At 40.7% G+C, this 15,266-nt stretch overlaps 3 protein-coding genes and 2 non-coding genes across 5 annotated transcripts; 4 read left to right on the top strand and 1 right to left on the bottom strand.

Annotated features, from left to right (window-relative positions):
* Positions 1-320: 320 nt before the first annotated feature.
* On the top strand, positions 321-1,972 carry LOC6617830 (circadian clock-controlled protein). The gene is made up of 4 exons (XM_002042104.2): positions 321-563; positions 627-1,001; positions 1,054-1,200; positions 1,740-1,972. Exons 1-4 carry the CDS (start codon positions 485-487, stop codon positions 1,889-1,891), a joined length of 753 nt encoding a protein of 250 aa, XP_002042140.1. The 5' UTR covers positions 321-484; the 3' UTR covers positions 1,892-1,972.
* A 278-nt stretch (positions 1,973-2,250) lies between these two features.
* LOC6617831 lies at positions 2,251-2,446 on the bottom strand. Its single transcript, XR_048669.2, has one exon. It is a non-coding gene; the product is annotated as a U2 spliceosomal RNA (small nuclear RNA).
* A 285-nt stretch (positions 2,447-2,731) lies between these two features.
* Positions 2,732-2,856, top strand: LOC6617832. The gene has a single exon (XR_048670.2). It is a non-coding gene; the product is annotated as a U5 spliceosomal RNA (small nuclear RNA).
* Positions 2,857-4,109: 1,253 nt separating this feature from the next.
* Positions 4,110-8,295, top strand: LOC6617833. The gene is made up of 4 exons (XM_002042105.2): positions 4,110-4,754; positions 7,241-7,657; positions 7,723-7,872; positions 7,931-8,295. The coding sequence occupies exons 1-4, from the start codon at positions 4,538-4,540 to the stop codon at positions 8,080-8,082; spliced, it is 936 nt and encodes a 311-aa protein (XP_002042141.1). The 5' UTR covers positions 4,110-4,537; the 3' UTR covers positions 8,083-8,295.
* Positions 8,296-9,898: 1,603 nt separating this feature from the next.
* LOC6617834 (serine proteinase stubble) lies at positions 9,899-15,257 on the top strand. The gene is made up of 5 exons (XM_002042106.2): positions 9,899-10,431; positions 13,269-14,394; positions 14,451-14,586; positions 14,665-14,961; positions 15,019-15,257. Exons 1-5 carry the CDS (start codon positions 10,227-10,229, stop codon positions 15,172-15,174), a joined length of 1,920 nt encoding a protein of 639 aa, XP_002042142.2. The 5' UTR covers positions 9,899-10,226; the 3' UTR covers positions 15,175-15,257.
* Positions 15,258-15,266: the final 9 nt, after the last annotated feature.

Genomic DNA, 15,266 nt, shown 5'->3' on the forward strand with positions numbered 1-15,266 from the left:
TAGCTTGATACTATATATTGTTAAGTTCATAGTACAACTAACTTTAAATATGACTCCGCTAATGACGAGACTTCTTTAAGCTCAATTTGGCGGCCCTACAATGTCACCATTGAATAGCCAAAATCGGCAGACCATTATTAATATACGTACTAGGTAATTAGTATTAGAATAAATGGCAAATCATCGTTGCCATTTGCTGTAGTACATTCAATATATTTTTCCATTTAATAATACGACATTATAAATCAGGCAGACCGAGCCGGTTTGGCATTCAGTCAAAGTCTAGCTGTTTGCCGGCTAATGTTTCTGATTTACAAGTAAAATATACTAAGCTAGATTCTAACTTGCATTGTGTCGCAGTGTGCTAATTTGGAGAATAAAATAGCTCGACTTGCAGTCTGGGAGCTTCAGTTGTAGTTTAACGTTCTAGCAGTAGGTTGAAAGTCGAAATCGAGTCCCAAAAAGGATATAGTTTAGCAGTAGAATGTATTATACTATTGGATTGCTCAGCCTGCTGGCCTTGGGATGCAGTGCAGCTCCCACGGATAAAAACTACTTTGCTGGTAGGTATTGTATAGCTTATACTATTATGTTTTATTTACATATATAACGTTTTCCCCTTGAAGATTTGCCAAAATGCTCGACTGAAGAGGATCAGCTGGGTGAGTGCGTGAAGCAGCTGTTTAACACATTGACTCCGCGCCTCAAGGATGGCAATCCGGAGCTGAGAATCGAGCCCTACGAACCTTTGCACCTCAACCGCACCAGCTTTCAATACTCCAGTGGCACGGTCAATGGTCGCATCACCGTTCGCAATGCCAAGATCTATGGCTTCTCCTCCAATCGCGCCAAAGAGGTGTCCGCCAAAGTCAATGGCGACAAGGTGAAACTCCGTTTTGTCACCCAAATGCCCAAGTTGAACATTGTGGGCAGCTATAAGGCCGACATGCAGGTGAATCAGCTGCAACTGAAGCCCAAGGGTGAATTCAACGTAACGCTCTGTAAGTAAGTTAGTTCGCCTCTTTCGGTGATCACTTATCATTCCGCTTGCAGTGGACGTGGAGGCCACAACGGTGACCGATGGTGAGATATACGAGAAGGATGGACATCGGTTTTTCCGACTCAAGAATATCGACTCAAAGCCAAAGATCAAGGATTTGGTCATCAAGGCAAACGGAATATTTGCAGATCCAGAACTGGGTGAGTTCAAAGTTGTTGTTTAAGGCAAACTAGTGAATTTGTTGCACTATGAAAAACGATGCTTGCTTCTTGAAAAAGTTGTTAAATATTTTTATTTATACTTCAGAACATATTGAATAGCACTAAAAACGATTGCCTTATTGCTTCCTCGTGTTTACATATTTAGTTACTTTAAATACGTAAGCACTTTGCATTAGTTGTATGTATTACGTCAATACAAGTATCAATTGATTCCGCAGTAATACAATTACCGTTCATTTGACTATAATATATATTAAAAGATTTACGAAGCAATAATTAAACTATAAAAGTTACATACCAAACATTTTTTGCAAGCTGCCATTTTTGATGTATTATATTTTAATTAGATAACTTCATTTTCGTAGATGTACACACATATAAACAGGTGCTGTAGAGAAAATTTGTATTAAGTCAAATCCATTAAACTAAAGGCAAACCAGTTTAAATGACTCTACACACCGTGTTTTCTGTGTACTCAATGCACATATTCTAACGCTTGTGATTATTTTTCGTTACAGATAAAATCGCTCTGAATGTGGCTAATCAGTATTGGCGCGATATCTACGGAATAATGCTGCCTGAGACCCGCCAGTTTTGGCAACCCCTTATGTTGCGAATGTTCAACGAGGCATTCGAACTGGTTCCCATCGACCAGTTTCTCAAGGAGTAGCGGTTGGCGGTTGGACTTAATAGAATGATGATATGGTTAAATAGAAAATAAATTGTTCCATTAGGTGCTATTAAATGATAATATTTTTTTAAATTAAAAAACATTTATTCCAGGTGCCAGTTTTAATTGTCCATTTTGAGCGACACCAATTAAGCCAGGTTTTATGCAATTTTTCATGCCCTAGTTGAGCGCAGCGCAAATGTAACGCCTTTTTTTACCGCTCTATGACCCAATCGAGATAATAGGTTAAGTGCGCACCCCGACCTTCGACCTTGATTCCAATTGTGGAGTAGCAAATGCGGTGCAATTGAGCAAGATCCGAAACTATCTTTGAACTTGGAAATATTTTAAATTTATTATTCAGTTGGGCCGAAATCCCGGCGGTACTGCAATACCGGGCCAACCCGCGACAGAGGTGGAGCAAGCTCCTAGCACTCCGTCTGATTCCAAAAATCAGTTTAACATTTGTTGTCCTCCAATGGAGGAACTATCAGATGTTAAGCTGATAAGAACAGATACTACACTTTGATCTTAGCCATAAGGCCGAGAAGCGATAACTTGAAAAAGGAAACGAACTGGCTCTCCATGAGCAAACGGCCAGAACCATTTGGGAATCATCAATGTGAAAGTAGAAAGTTATCATGCTTTCTATTGCCTATTTTAGGGGTTTCTGGTTCATATACTACTTATATTCCCGTTCCAGGTAGCCACATAAGTCAATATGACTAAGATCCCTACCGTAAACATACTTTAGGGGTTGTTTGCGTTTTACAAACATTATGATTCCCAACATGTTCAAGCTCGTTCCAAATGGTAGGGCAGATACGTTTCGATGTAAAGTTACTCTGGTTTCTCTTCAATTGTCGAATAAATCTTTCGCCTTTTACTAAAGATTTCCGTGGAGAGGAACACTCTAATGAGTCTAAAATAATTTTTTTGTAGTGCCCGGCGACTTTTGTAGCTGGGCCATAAGGAATTCATTGTAAGGTTTTTTTTAATATTATAAAATCTGGTGGTCATATGGAGTGATGAAATTTTACTCGTACCGTAGACGGCGCTAAATGTGCCATAAATCAGCTTATTATATTGCAGTCAATATATTCTTAATGTCTATGGTGACTGGATTGTTTCGTGATGTGCATGCAAAACAGAAGCGATACGAAATGTATAGGAAAAATAAACACGCGACTGTCTGTCGTCTGCCTAAAGACAGGCCCATCATATTAAGTGGGTATTTTAATCTATTAATTGTATACATTTGACATAGAATTTGTGCAAAACTCGAAATATTGCTTCCGTAGCAAAGGTCATCATTTGCAGAGTTCTGATTTTAAATATGTTCTCGGAAGCCTCGTACTTGCTGAGCTAAATTTTCGAAGATGTCACGTACTAGACTACCTTGAACATCGATTTGTACACCCACAAAGTCGCAGGTTCATGAATAATTTTATGTGGCATAAAGCTGCAAAGATTTACAACTGACCCACATTTTACATGAACACCTCGGAGGGCCTCACAGCCGAACTGCGACTCAAACTTAATACGTGCCTGGCACTTTGACTGAAAACAGGGAATGGAGACTGGGGAATGGGAAAACCTCTTGTCACTTTCCTCATTGTTGGCGGTATTTGACATATTTGAGGGAACAATCAGGAGATGGATGTATGCATATTGTATGGGGATTGGGGCACTCTATAAAGAATCCATTGTAACTCTTTAAAAAACGTTGACCATAAAGAACTTATATCATTTAAAATATAAAAGAAAATTCCAATGTTACAAATTTCAAAAACTTTTAAACAAATCTGTGAATTTTTCGTATAAGAACTTATAGTTACATAATTACTCACATTTTATCCAGACTTACATATAAAATTATATGGATTTGTACGGGTAAAAAAGATTTTTTAAGTTAGGCCCTTAAAACTGATTTTTTCAAAATGAAGTTTATAAAAATATTGAACTTGTGGCTTTCAAACTTTAGTATAGTGGTTCTTTTGAATAAGCTTTTTTTTTGTCCGAGATGAGCTTTTGAGTTCGGCTTTTGGCTTCGGCAGTGACGGCCTAAAGCCTTCAAAACGACCGATTTTGTTGGCGCCTACTTGTGTGTGTTGTTGCTGTTTGCTTTGGCTTCGGCAGCGGCTTGGAAAAACTTTTGAACGAGCACAAAAATCGGGCAGCTTGAAAACTATAAATAAACGTGCGATTTATGCAGCGCTCATTTCAAGATTTGCAAGCCACGGGCCGTCAACTCGAAATAATTCGTTTGTCCATTTTCTGCGGATAAGTTTGGCAATTAGCTGGCTGAGATTGTGTGCATCCCAGTGTCCGTGTGTGCAGCAATTGCAGCAACAATTGCAGTTAACCGAGAAAACCGAAAAGCCAACAAAAAGCAACTGTAAAAAGCGCTCGTGTAGAAATAAAAGTGAAGCCGGTTTGCAAAAAATTACGCAAATAAAAAACCAAAAACCAAAAAAAAAAAGGAAAAACGGAGACAAGAAAATTACCGTCTGGACCGTATTCGTGTGTTAAATCAAGTCACACGAAAATAGTCAAATAGAAAGAGTCCAGTAATCAATTGAAACGAGTTTGCATCGGCACATTGTGCAGAGGAAATCGGAAAGCAACAGCCAGCCAGTCCCAAAAATGCAATTGCCTTGCATATCGCTCACCATTTTGGCCGCCTTGGCACTCGGAAGTGGCTATGCGGCCACGCTGCCAACCTCCGCACCCAGTGTTTTCAGCTCCGATCCCAATCCGAATCCAAATTCCAGCCCGGTCGAGGAGTTGGCGGCGCAGACTCCCAGCTTTTCCGACAGCCATGTTGCTGTGCTCTCCAGTTCAATCGATTTTGCCGATGCAGGTAAGGTAACTTATGCAAGCGTACAAAGGAACTCGATAGTCAAACAAAATGTCACTCCCTTCTCACGTCCTCAAATATATAAACACCAAATTAATGCAGCTCAAGTCAACGAGTTCGTTGTCTAAGTCTTTCGTTTGCTAAATGCAATTTGTCGTTGTCGAATGCAGTGCCTCGTTTAAACAAAAAATCATTTTTATCATCATCATGAAACCTTGCATATCTTATTTCTTATGTGTACTCTAATCCAGGTAAAAATTCTACCGATCGAACTAAAATACATACTATAATACTACTAAAAAATATGTTATTTATAAAGATATTTGCATGTATGTCGAAGATTTGCTTATCACATTTACTCAGTTTTGTTTATCTTTTTAAGGCATTTGTAAGTTCTATTGCCTGTTTTTTAATATCTTTTGATATTTTACACTTGTTAAGTTAATTTTACGTTTCAAAAATGGACCTTTAATGTATACATTGCTAAAATAATTTCAGAAACAAGTGTTTTAAATATTTGTTAGCCAAATACTGACCAGAAAAAAAGCTTTTTTGCAACGCGTTCTTAAATCTTTTTGTAATATCTAACTTCCTGTTTTTCAAACAATCGCCAACAATATGATTCCTTATTTAAATTCAGTACAGGCCGTGTCCGGTGTGCCTTCCATGCCAATCTGTGGCGATTACTCATTGTAAAAAGTTTACCTTCTTCAATTGTTTACCTGTATTGCGCATTTACTCGACATCACATTTATATGTATAGGCCCGTGACCTTCAAAACTGGGAAAAGTCTGCCATCGTAAAAGAAGTTTTTATGGGATTTGCAAAGAGCGAAGTCCAGGCTATAGAAACTGAAATTGCAATAGAAATTAGCAAGTGTATTTGCAGTAAAATCTTTTTATTTATTTCGCCTTTTAACGCTTTTGAAATGGCAAGTGGAATATGTAAAATAAAGCGACAAGCAAGTCATCGCCTGTGCCACTTGAACTTGACACACTTACACATGTTTTTTGTGGTAAAAGTTATCAAGCCGAGGCGCAAATCGTTGGGTAAATAGAAATTGTGACGCAAGTCGGTCCGACTTATAAATGCAGAATAAACACGGGATAATGCAGGCTATGAAATATTGGCAATTACATTAATTTAATCAAGCACGAGGTGTTGGCTACTGTATGTGATTGTCCATGTGTGTGTGCGTGTTGTTTGCGCTCTTGCGAAAAGAGTTCAGCGTCAACAAAAGCAAAAACGAGGCTTAAGTCCGATCCGAAACCGGCTGCCGTCAGTACCAAGACTATCATGACTACCGCCGAGCTGACATAAAGCGAAAAGCTGAAAAACTGACCTACATCAATGCGTAAGCGGCGCTGCTGGGCTTGTGCCAAACTGAAAGCTGTAATTGTAACTTGTCTCTAATTGCGCAAAGAAAACCGCCAGTAGTAGGTACTAAAAAACGCGGTGAGCACGAATTTATTGGCACTTGCCTGAGCAAACTAAGGACTTAGGCAACGAAATTGAGTGCGACTCAACCCTTTTCTGTCACCTCCTATTTTCGACATTTCGGGTTTGGTATTTGCTTTATGCCATAACAGCTCACCTTTGACATTGAACTTGTCAGGCGAAACAGGGGAAAAAATGTTTAAAACAAAACAGTGGGAAACGTATTTCGGAGCACTCAAGCCAAATGACTTAATAGGGCTGTTCACGTGGGTAATTCGACTTTAAATTGACCAAAGTTTGTCTCATTCTTCAAGTTCTTAATTACATGCCTTCAATTCATGTTCATATCTTTTAGATTTGGACTTGCCTTGCCAAGAAACATTAAAATAATTGCTTTCCGCTTGTCGTTAGAAGGAGAAGATAAAAACAATTAGTGGCGTGACTAAATATCGTTGCAAGTAAAATTTCATTTTAACAACGCGTTGTTAAACTTCCTTAACTTCACTGAGATGAAGTATTAAAGTGTTAGCGTAGTCTAAAAGTGGATTAGCATTTTAGGTATTTTATATGTTTTCTTTTAATACGCGTACATTTAGAAAATGCGGTTGCATATTAAAGCCTTATTGGAGAAATCTTTAACTTTAGTGTTTGATAATAATTTGTAATAAATGCATTACTGCTTGGCATCAGTAATGAGTGTATGATTGATATTTCTTACCTACTAGAGTACAAAAGCTTATAAATTTTATATCTTTTAGTTTCTTGTTTTTAAAACTTTAAAATGAGTTTCCTTAACACAAAGGTCAGTGTCACCATCACATAAACCCCATTCGCATATGACAGAAGACACGTGGCGACAGGGACACGTGAACTTCGTCATGCCTGGTTGGCTGGCATCAAAAGCCAAAATTTTAATAAATATAATAGTTGTGATCTCCCCTTTGGTCAAACCCTTTTGCTATGGTATGCTATGCCTCGACGAACTTCACAACCTACGCTAACCATGACTTAACCGACTTGTGAACTAATCTCACATCACTTTCGCCTTCCAGTTGCACCAGCGCCCGCTACTCTGTCCAGTGGCTCGAATGAGGTGACACCCTGTAGCTTGAGCTCTTCGGATCTGAATCAATGCATACGTGGCTTGATCCAGTCATTTGCGCCCAAATTGAGGTATCAGGGAGTGCCGGAGTTCAATATGGACTCGATTGATCCGTATTTCTACAAGAGGGGCATCTTTCGGTACACCAACGATGGCATCCAGGGCGGTCTTCTGATCAAGAACATGGAGATCTATGGCATCAGCCAGTTGCAGGTGAACAGTGTGGCGGCCAATTTCACCGATAACGGCTTCATAATGAAGTTGGGCGTTGAACTGCCGCAACTGAAGGCCGGTGGACACTTCAAGGCGGACGTGAAGTTCGGAGGACTGCGTCTGGTGCCCAAGGGCCCCTTCAACATCACCATCGGTGAGTGCCAGTTTGAAAAGTTAGTTCAGCGGAGCATGTGCCTGATACTTTCATATTCCCTCCAGACAACATCAAGGCCACCATTCTGACAGACGGCCACATCGAACAGCTGCCCAGTGGTCAGCAGCGTCTCAGTTTACATCGCCTGAATGCCAATGTCAATATCGGCGATGCCAAGGTGGTGGCCAATGGCATCTTCTCCGATCGCAACCTGAGTAAGCCCATTATTTTCTTTTAGTTTTCAATAAGCTGATAGATTTTATAACCTCCTAGATGCCATGATTCTCAATCTGGTCAACGAGAATCTGCCGGAGATCACTCGCGTCGGAATTCCCGCCACCCGCGAACAATGGGCTCCCATTCTGATTGCCCACATCAACGAGTTCTTCGCCAAGGTACCCATCGAAAAATTCCTGGTTCAATGATGCACCAAGCGCGTCCTCAAGGATCACTTAGCTCCTAGTTAGTTTAAGCCTTATGTTTACGACCACAAATTTATCTTAAGCGCTATTTCCAAATACCTTTCTATGCACAAACGATTTGGCAATCATTTGGAATGATTTTAAACATAACCAATTTGTATTTATTTATGTCATCCATTCTGAACAAAAAAAAGAAGTTATGTGAAAATTTTAAAATAAATGCTCTTGACAAAAGTCTGTCCATTTTTACTTATTTTCTTACTAACTAGATTTACAAGGCCTTTGCAAGTTATTCTTACCCGGTTTATATTGCCGATCCTGAAAGTATGCTCTTTGCTGAAAATCGCTCGACATACAATTTTTTACATACACTTGACGGGTAAATTTAATGTATCTTACGTGTAAGTCTATACACACAGTAAGTTACTTTTGACATATGTTTTTAAAATTTCTTTTTTTATTGGGTCCAACGACAATATAAAATCCTTTAACAGGGCTTTTGTTATAAATATCATAATATAATATATATCATAATATCATAAATATTATAATTCCCTTTAAGAAATAAAGTTTAAATTTATAGCTAGCAGGAATTGACCTAGTCGAAAAAATATAAGCTAATTAATAAAATATGAATGGCTCCAATTGCAAAGAGGTTCATTGAACATTTAGTGGGCGATGTTCCCTTGTCAGAACATCCAATTGTATGCTGAGAAATGCACACTCGATCGATACCGATTCCACTGGAGAGCTTTTCAATTACAATATTCAACACTCCCACTTGTCGATCAATCAAAGGTGCGAATGTGCCCCACGGCTTCCAATTACCAACAATTAGTTGGCAAAATATTGAAACACAATTATCCAGCAAAGGTCCAGGCCGTGACACTTAGCTTTCCATCGATCAATATATGGAGCTTGGGTCGAGTGCTTTTTTATTTAAATGATCTGGCAGATTCTCAGGAAACAATTGACTTAATTTGTGATGCTTCTAACACCCAAGGCGCCGCTCGAACTCAGCGTTAATAATACGATTGAAACAAATCCCTGATCAATGAAGATTATTATTAAATCCTGAGACAAGAGGTATCCTCTGTACAACCGGTAAAATGCTCGCTAAACGTCGTAAATTTTGCATGTTATTTACAAAAAACACTTACATCAGCCGATGAATTCAAACGGGTCTACTTAAACTCACCTGGTGGAAAATGAAGATCCCAATGCATTATGCACCTTTGAATTTAAATGGAAACTCAATCCAGTCATGCAGTGAGGAATTAAAGTGGTAAGTCAGCTGACTTTTTATGGAAAACCTATGTGCGATATATTGAACTCTTTATTTTTGTGACAGAAAAAAACAAATGCTAAAAGTGTTTAATGTTAAATTAATTTTGAAAAAATAAGTTTACATGTTAACATTTTTTCTGAGTGCATATTAATGGCCAACTGAGCCAGAACGAGAAGATGCAACCGCAGCTGGATTTTTCTTTTAATAGTATGCAGTCGCACAACTTCCCGGCGGCTGATTTCAGTCTGATTTGGTGCGTGTTCCGGATCGGATTCGGGATCGGAACCGGGTTAGAAGACAGACTGCCTGGTGGGCAATCGAAATGGAGGCGTTGCTGGAACTAGTTTAGTACAGTGGCCAGCATCGCGTGTGCATTTGAAGGCGGCCCAATAAGTTGGCCAAAAGTGATCCGGCGAAAGAAACGCGTTCATAATTGACATTTCTGCTGCTCCGGCCACAACATTTCTGCCGACGTCGCTGCTCCGTCGTCGTTTTGGCAACGGAGCTGTTAACCAATCCCCAGAACCTCTGTTGGCTCAGAAGCGATCGGCACTTCGAGCCAAAAAGACGGTCCTGTCCGTCTAACGCACGAGTACTTCCAAGTCCAGAATCGAGTGCCGCGATCCAAAGCAAGTCCGAGTCCAAGTCCGAGAATTTCGTCTTCGTCTTCGGGATCGTAGTCGTGGTCAGGTGAATGCCATCGGGGCAACGTGCCTTGCATTCCAGAGGAGATATATATTCTGAGTCGCGATTCGTGTTGGCGGCTCTTAATACAATATAGCAGTCAACTTATATATGGTCTGCCCCGTTCAAAACAAATTGGGAAGATATAACCGCAGCGAAAGCAACAAATATCAAAATGTTTGCATTTTTGCCAGTTTTATTACTTTGTGTGCAATTGCTGCATTTAAAAATTATTTCGGGAGCAGATCTCCCATCCGTTTCGGGAGGGGCACTTGCTCCAGCTCCTGTGTGGCCAAATGGTGAAATAAACGCGGCGCCCGAGGCAGGATTGTTTAAAGCCAATGCCACAGATGAGGAAAATCTCGGGGAAACGGTGGTGGGTAAGTGATATTGCTGGATTCAAGGAATGAGAACTAGAAGCACGAAAGACTTAAGGCACAAACTTGAAAATTTTATTATAACTAGCACTCAAAGGAGTTTTCTTAAATTCATAATGTTAGCCAGTCATATATTTGTACACTTATATATGTAAGCATAAACATTTTTGGTTTTAAAAACATTCAGATACCAAAGTAATGAGAAAACCGAACTAGGCATTTTAAAACGGCTTTAGGCTTTAAAGATGTTAAAAATTTTAATCCTTAATTTATGATAGCAACTTTCGCTAAACAACCTGGAAACTAATATTGGCAATAAATAAATACTTTTAACACTATCAATAGTCACTCTTCTACATACGTCACTATTATAAAATGAAGTTCAACGACATCGAAATAACACTTTTCTGATTCGACAGTAGAATTTATGCGCGGCACGCACCAAGCATTACTTGTATGACCTTCAGAAATCTATAAATCGCTTAAAGTTGAGGGGAAAATGGGAAGTTTGGCTCATCGAGTAAGTGTACTCAACATTGTTTACCTCATACCCACATAGATGGCTTGTCGCTAGGCACTGCCCTTTAGGCCAGTTATAGAGAACTTTCTACTGCAAAAACAACTAGAACTCATGTAGGCGTGCATTTTGAGATAAACTTCGTCGCTTGTCGTTCGTGTTCCGTCGCCTGTCAATGTACCCGCCAATCTATTACCTTTTATTTACGGCCAACAATTAGACAATTAGACAGCACTTTTGATGGAGAGGCGTGATCTGTGGTGATGTCTTTTCGGGGCGTCGACATAAGCCTATTAATTCGGGATGCCGCGCAGATTGGGCCATAAACGAATGCCATATAAAAGGCAATAAGCCGACACCTTTCGCGGATTTAAGAAGCCATATTCATTAAAAATTAATTTTTATTTGCATTTTGTCCACTGTGCTCGCCTGAAGTCGCGATAAATATCGTTTATATGACCGTTGGTCATATAAAATTTACAAGCCACTATTAAGTAGACCTCCAGCTCGAGTTCTCTGGCATCCTGCGTCGGAATTCAGGTTTTCAGTGGCACACGAGCTGTAACGGTCTTGCAGACCTTGAACTTGTAACTTGCCCCTGATTCTAAGTTAACGAGTTGCAAGTCTTTTGCATCAAGTGTTATCGATTTGCAGAGAAAACCAGTTGAACTTCAACTTGGGTGTGTCCCGAGGACCATTCAAGGTATAAGAACTATCATATGTTACATATGTAGCTAGATTATTATATTTACTGTTGTCACATATTTTATTACATATAGTTAATTTAATCTTTAAAACCTCTCTATCCCTCTACAGTTGTATATAAGGTATAAGTGCTATATAAACTGATCTAGTTATTAAAAAAAACAGTTACGTATCAATTCTTTTTGCCCATTTTTTTATATTTTATTTAAATTTTTAATCTTTTCTATTCTTTTTATAAAATATATAAACATTCTCAGCTTTTTAAGCCAAAATAAGTGTGTCGAATTCAAAGCAGGATCTCCGATCAATCAAAGGGAATTTGTTGCCTCTGACAGCTTGTCATAACAATTTAAAAAGAATCAAAGTAATGTCGAGTAAGCAATAAACATAAAAGCACCAATTTTAAACGATATTTGGGGCAAATGAGTAATATTTCGGTGACTTTCTTTGGAGATCCACACAAAACTTAAGTCTCATTTAACAATTCCTCTCAAGTGAGTCACGATTGGCCGAACACTTTTGGCGGTTTGTAGGATTCATATTGTAAAATAAAAGACACTTTTCAGAAAACCAAAAATGATATGCATATTCATTAACGATTCGTAGCACGAACTGAACGTATTCTTCATTACGACTTGTGTCAGTAAAGCAAAAGCCACGTGCAGATTTCTAAGACTTTACTGTGACAAATCGCTTTTACGCTCGATTTAGAATCAATAAAACTTACACCCCAACGAAGGCATTAAAGTTTTTTAAAGCCTGTCCAGATGATCGTTTAAATTAATCGCCACAAACGCAAATAGCTCGTTAGGAACAAAACCCCAAGATAAGCTGAGCATATCACTTATTTAGTCAAATTTTATGCGCTGCCAAGCCATTCGAACTATATTTGTGGGCCAGAAGCAGACCACAACATGCGTAATAAATTAGAAATATGGCAAATTCATGCTAAATAGCAACAACAATTCTCATGCGATAAAATCAGAATGGAAACGGCGACCTAAACAAAGGCCTAGACCAATTTTAAGAAACCGCCAATGAACATGACAAATATACAATGTATGACAATTGACAGTAGAAAGTTGCCGCAGTGGGGGGCAAGTTCAGCATCTGTGAAATGGCACAGCAATTGTCATTCCGTGTGGAAAGAGCTTAAGTTTATTGTCAATATTCTGGCCAGCGAAATATGTCAAAATATTGAGTAATCACTCTCGACTGGCGGAGAAGCGTGGAACCAAAACTCAAAACGTGAACGAATGTTAAGCAAATATTGGCTTGGTCTTTTCTCCACTCATATCTGTTTTTTGTTATTTGGGTGCTTTGTCAACAGCGCGACAGATTGGCCAAAAAATGAGTTGTAAAGTACCATAGTTTTGGATAGACAATTGCGTATGTAGCTCAAATCTTTTCGGGGGTCAACAAACTCTGATCTCGAGTGCCCCTAGAAATGATCAGCAGTTCCCCAAGTGTCACAGATATTTTCCAAATATAGAATCGTTATCTCATTTACACCAGATATATAATTGGGTGTTCTAATTTTTTTTTAAATTTTTTTTAGAGTAAATAAGTTTTTAGAATATTAAAAATGAATTGTTTAACCCTCTTTTATATCCTGCAGATCTGCAACCAAATCTGAATCGCCAGCGACGCCAATTCTTTTTCGATCCCAGCATTTTGCTATGGCAAGGAGCTCTCGGAGCATCGGGAGTTTCTGGTGGCTGGGGTCCTGGCGAAGGATCCAAGTGCTTGACATCCCGTGGCCAATCCGGTGTGTGTGTGCGCATCGATGGATGTCGCCAGTATTACAGGCTGGCCCGCCAGTTATCCATCTTCACCCTGCGTCAATGGCCACAGACGAATGGACTTGGACTGAATGGCAATATGTGCAACTTCTTCGATCTGCTGGGCAGAGTTAATAATGGCATTTGCTGCACGGATATTGATGCCAACAGTTTTGGGGTATTCCCACTCCCTGGAACGACGACGACGACGACCACGACTACGGAGATGCCTTCAGTGGTGGCTGACGAGGAGGATAGGGAACATGTGATTCCCGAGGGAGAAGTGGAGGGTGTATATCCTGCGGATGCTCCTCGACCGGAGGAGCCCATTGACAATGCGAACAGTGTGGAGGATACGCCGGATTTCCAGGACGTCAATACAATTGAGGGTAATCCTCCAGGAGCAGATCAAAAACCAGAAGCAGAACCGGCGGTGGAAACGGTGGAGCAGCCTATTCCCACTCAGCCACCGTCCACCATTCATCCCTACCAGTGGCCATTTGGCTCCTTTGCGGGCGGCCAGTGGCCACCGGCGCTACCGACTCACCCACCGACAACGGGTGGTTGGCCACCACCGCTGCCCACCCATCCGCCGAACCACCATTATCCCACGCACCCCACCACAGGAGGAGTTCCAAGCACCAAGCGCACCACACCAAGGCCCACAATTTCCGCCAGACCGACAACCACTAGGCGACCCACTTATCCTAGTTATCCCTCGCCAGTTACAACCACGACAACTACGAGACGTCCTGTGAGCGGAACTAGTTCGGAAGGACTTCCGCTGCAGTGCGGCAATAAGAATCCAGTCACGCCCGATCAGGAGCGAATTGTTGGTGGCATAAATGCCAGTCCACACGAATTTCCCTGGATAGCGGTGCTCTTCAAGTCGGGAAAGCAGTTCTGCGGCGGCAGTCTTATTACCAATAGTCACATTCTGACCGCAGCTCACTGTGTGGCACGGTGAGGAATCAGACTGCGTCCTTTTAAAATATTTTGAAAACTTGTGGTTATTGCAGCATGACCTCGTGGGATGTGGCGGCCTTGACAGCCCATCTGGGTGACTACAACATCGGCACGGACTTCGAGGTGCAGCACGTGTCCCGCAGGATCAAGCGACTTGTGCGGCACAAGGGTTTCGAATTCAGCACCTTGGTAAGAGAATTCAAGCTATTTTCCTAAAAGACCTAGTGATTTCCTTCATTATGTTCAAATGATAATCCTCTTTCCCAGCACAACGACGTGGCCATATTGACGTTGAGTGAACCAGTGCCCTTCACCAGGGAGATCCAACCAATTTGCCTGCCCACCTCGCCCTCACAGCAATCCCGATCTTACAGTGGTCAAGTGGCCACCGTGGCTGGATGGGGAAGTCTCCGGGAGAATGGGCCACAGCCATCCATCCTGCAGAAGGTGGACATTCCCATTTGGACAAATGCCGAGTGTGCCAGGAAATATGGACGTGCAGCGCCTGGTGGGATCATTGAGTCGATGATTTGCGCTGGTCAGGCAGCCAAGGATTCCTGCAGTGTAAGTGATGACATATATCATATATCATTAGGATTCTCAGACTGATTTAATCTACAGGGCGACTCTGGCGGACCCATGGTAATCAATGATGGTGGACGGTACACCCAGGTGGGAATCGTGTCCTGGGGCATTGGCTGCGGCAAGGGTCAATATCCTGGCGTTTACACTCGTGTCACTTCGCTGCTGCCCTGGATCTACAAGAACATTAAATAACATAGGATTCCGATTAGTCTAAGACGTGATATGCTGCAATATATTAAGAGCGAACGATTTAATAAAATGTCAACATTATTGTACCCCTAGAC

The sequence above is a fragment of the Drosophila sechellia genome, chromosome 2L (assembly GCF_004382195.2).
Source record: "Drosophila sechellia strain sech25 chromosome 2L, ASM438219v1, whole genome shotgun sequence".
Taxonomy (NCBI): Eukaryota; Metazoa; Arthropoda; class Insecta; order Diptera; family Drosophilidae; genus Drosophila; species Drosophila sechellia.

Coding starts and splice junctions, on each gene's coding strand:
- LOC6617830 (XM_002042104.2), top strand. CDS start 485: ATGTATTATACTATTGGATTGCTCAGCCTGCTGGCCTTGGGATGCAGT. Junction 1,002..1,053: donor TGAATTCAACGTAACGCTCT/GTAAGTAAGTTA, acceptor TTCCGCTTGCAG/TGGACGTGGAGGCCACAACG. Junction 1,201..1,739: donor ATTTGCAGATCCAGAACTGG/GTGAGTTCAAAG, acceptor TTTTCGTTACAG/ATAAAATCGCTCTGAATGTG.
- LOC6617834 (XM_002042106.2), top strand. CDS start 10,227: ATGTTTGCATTTTTGCCAGTTTTATTACTTTGTGTGCAATTGCTGCAT. Junction 14,395..14,450: donor GCAGCTCACTGTGTGGCACG/GTGAGGAATCAG, acceptor TGGTTATTGCAG/CATGACCTCGTGGGATGTGG. Junction 14,962..15,018: donor CAGCCAAGGATTCCTGCAGT/GTAAGTGATGAC, acceptor TTTAATCTACAG/GGCGACTCTGGCGGACCCAT.
- LOC6617833 (XM_002042105.2), top strand. CDS start 4,538: ATGCAATTGCCTTGCATATCGCTCACCATTTTGGCCGCCTTGGCACTC. Junction 7,658..7,722: donor CCCCTTCAACATCACCATCG/GTGAGTGCCAGT, acceptor TATTCCCTCCAG/ACAACATCAAGGCCACCATT. Junction 7,873..7,930: donor CTTCTCCGATCGCAACCTGA/GTAAGCCCATTA, acceptor ATAACCTCCTAG/ATGCCATGATTCTCAATCTG.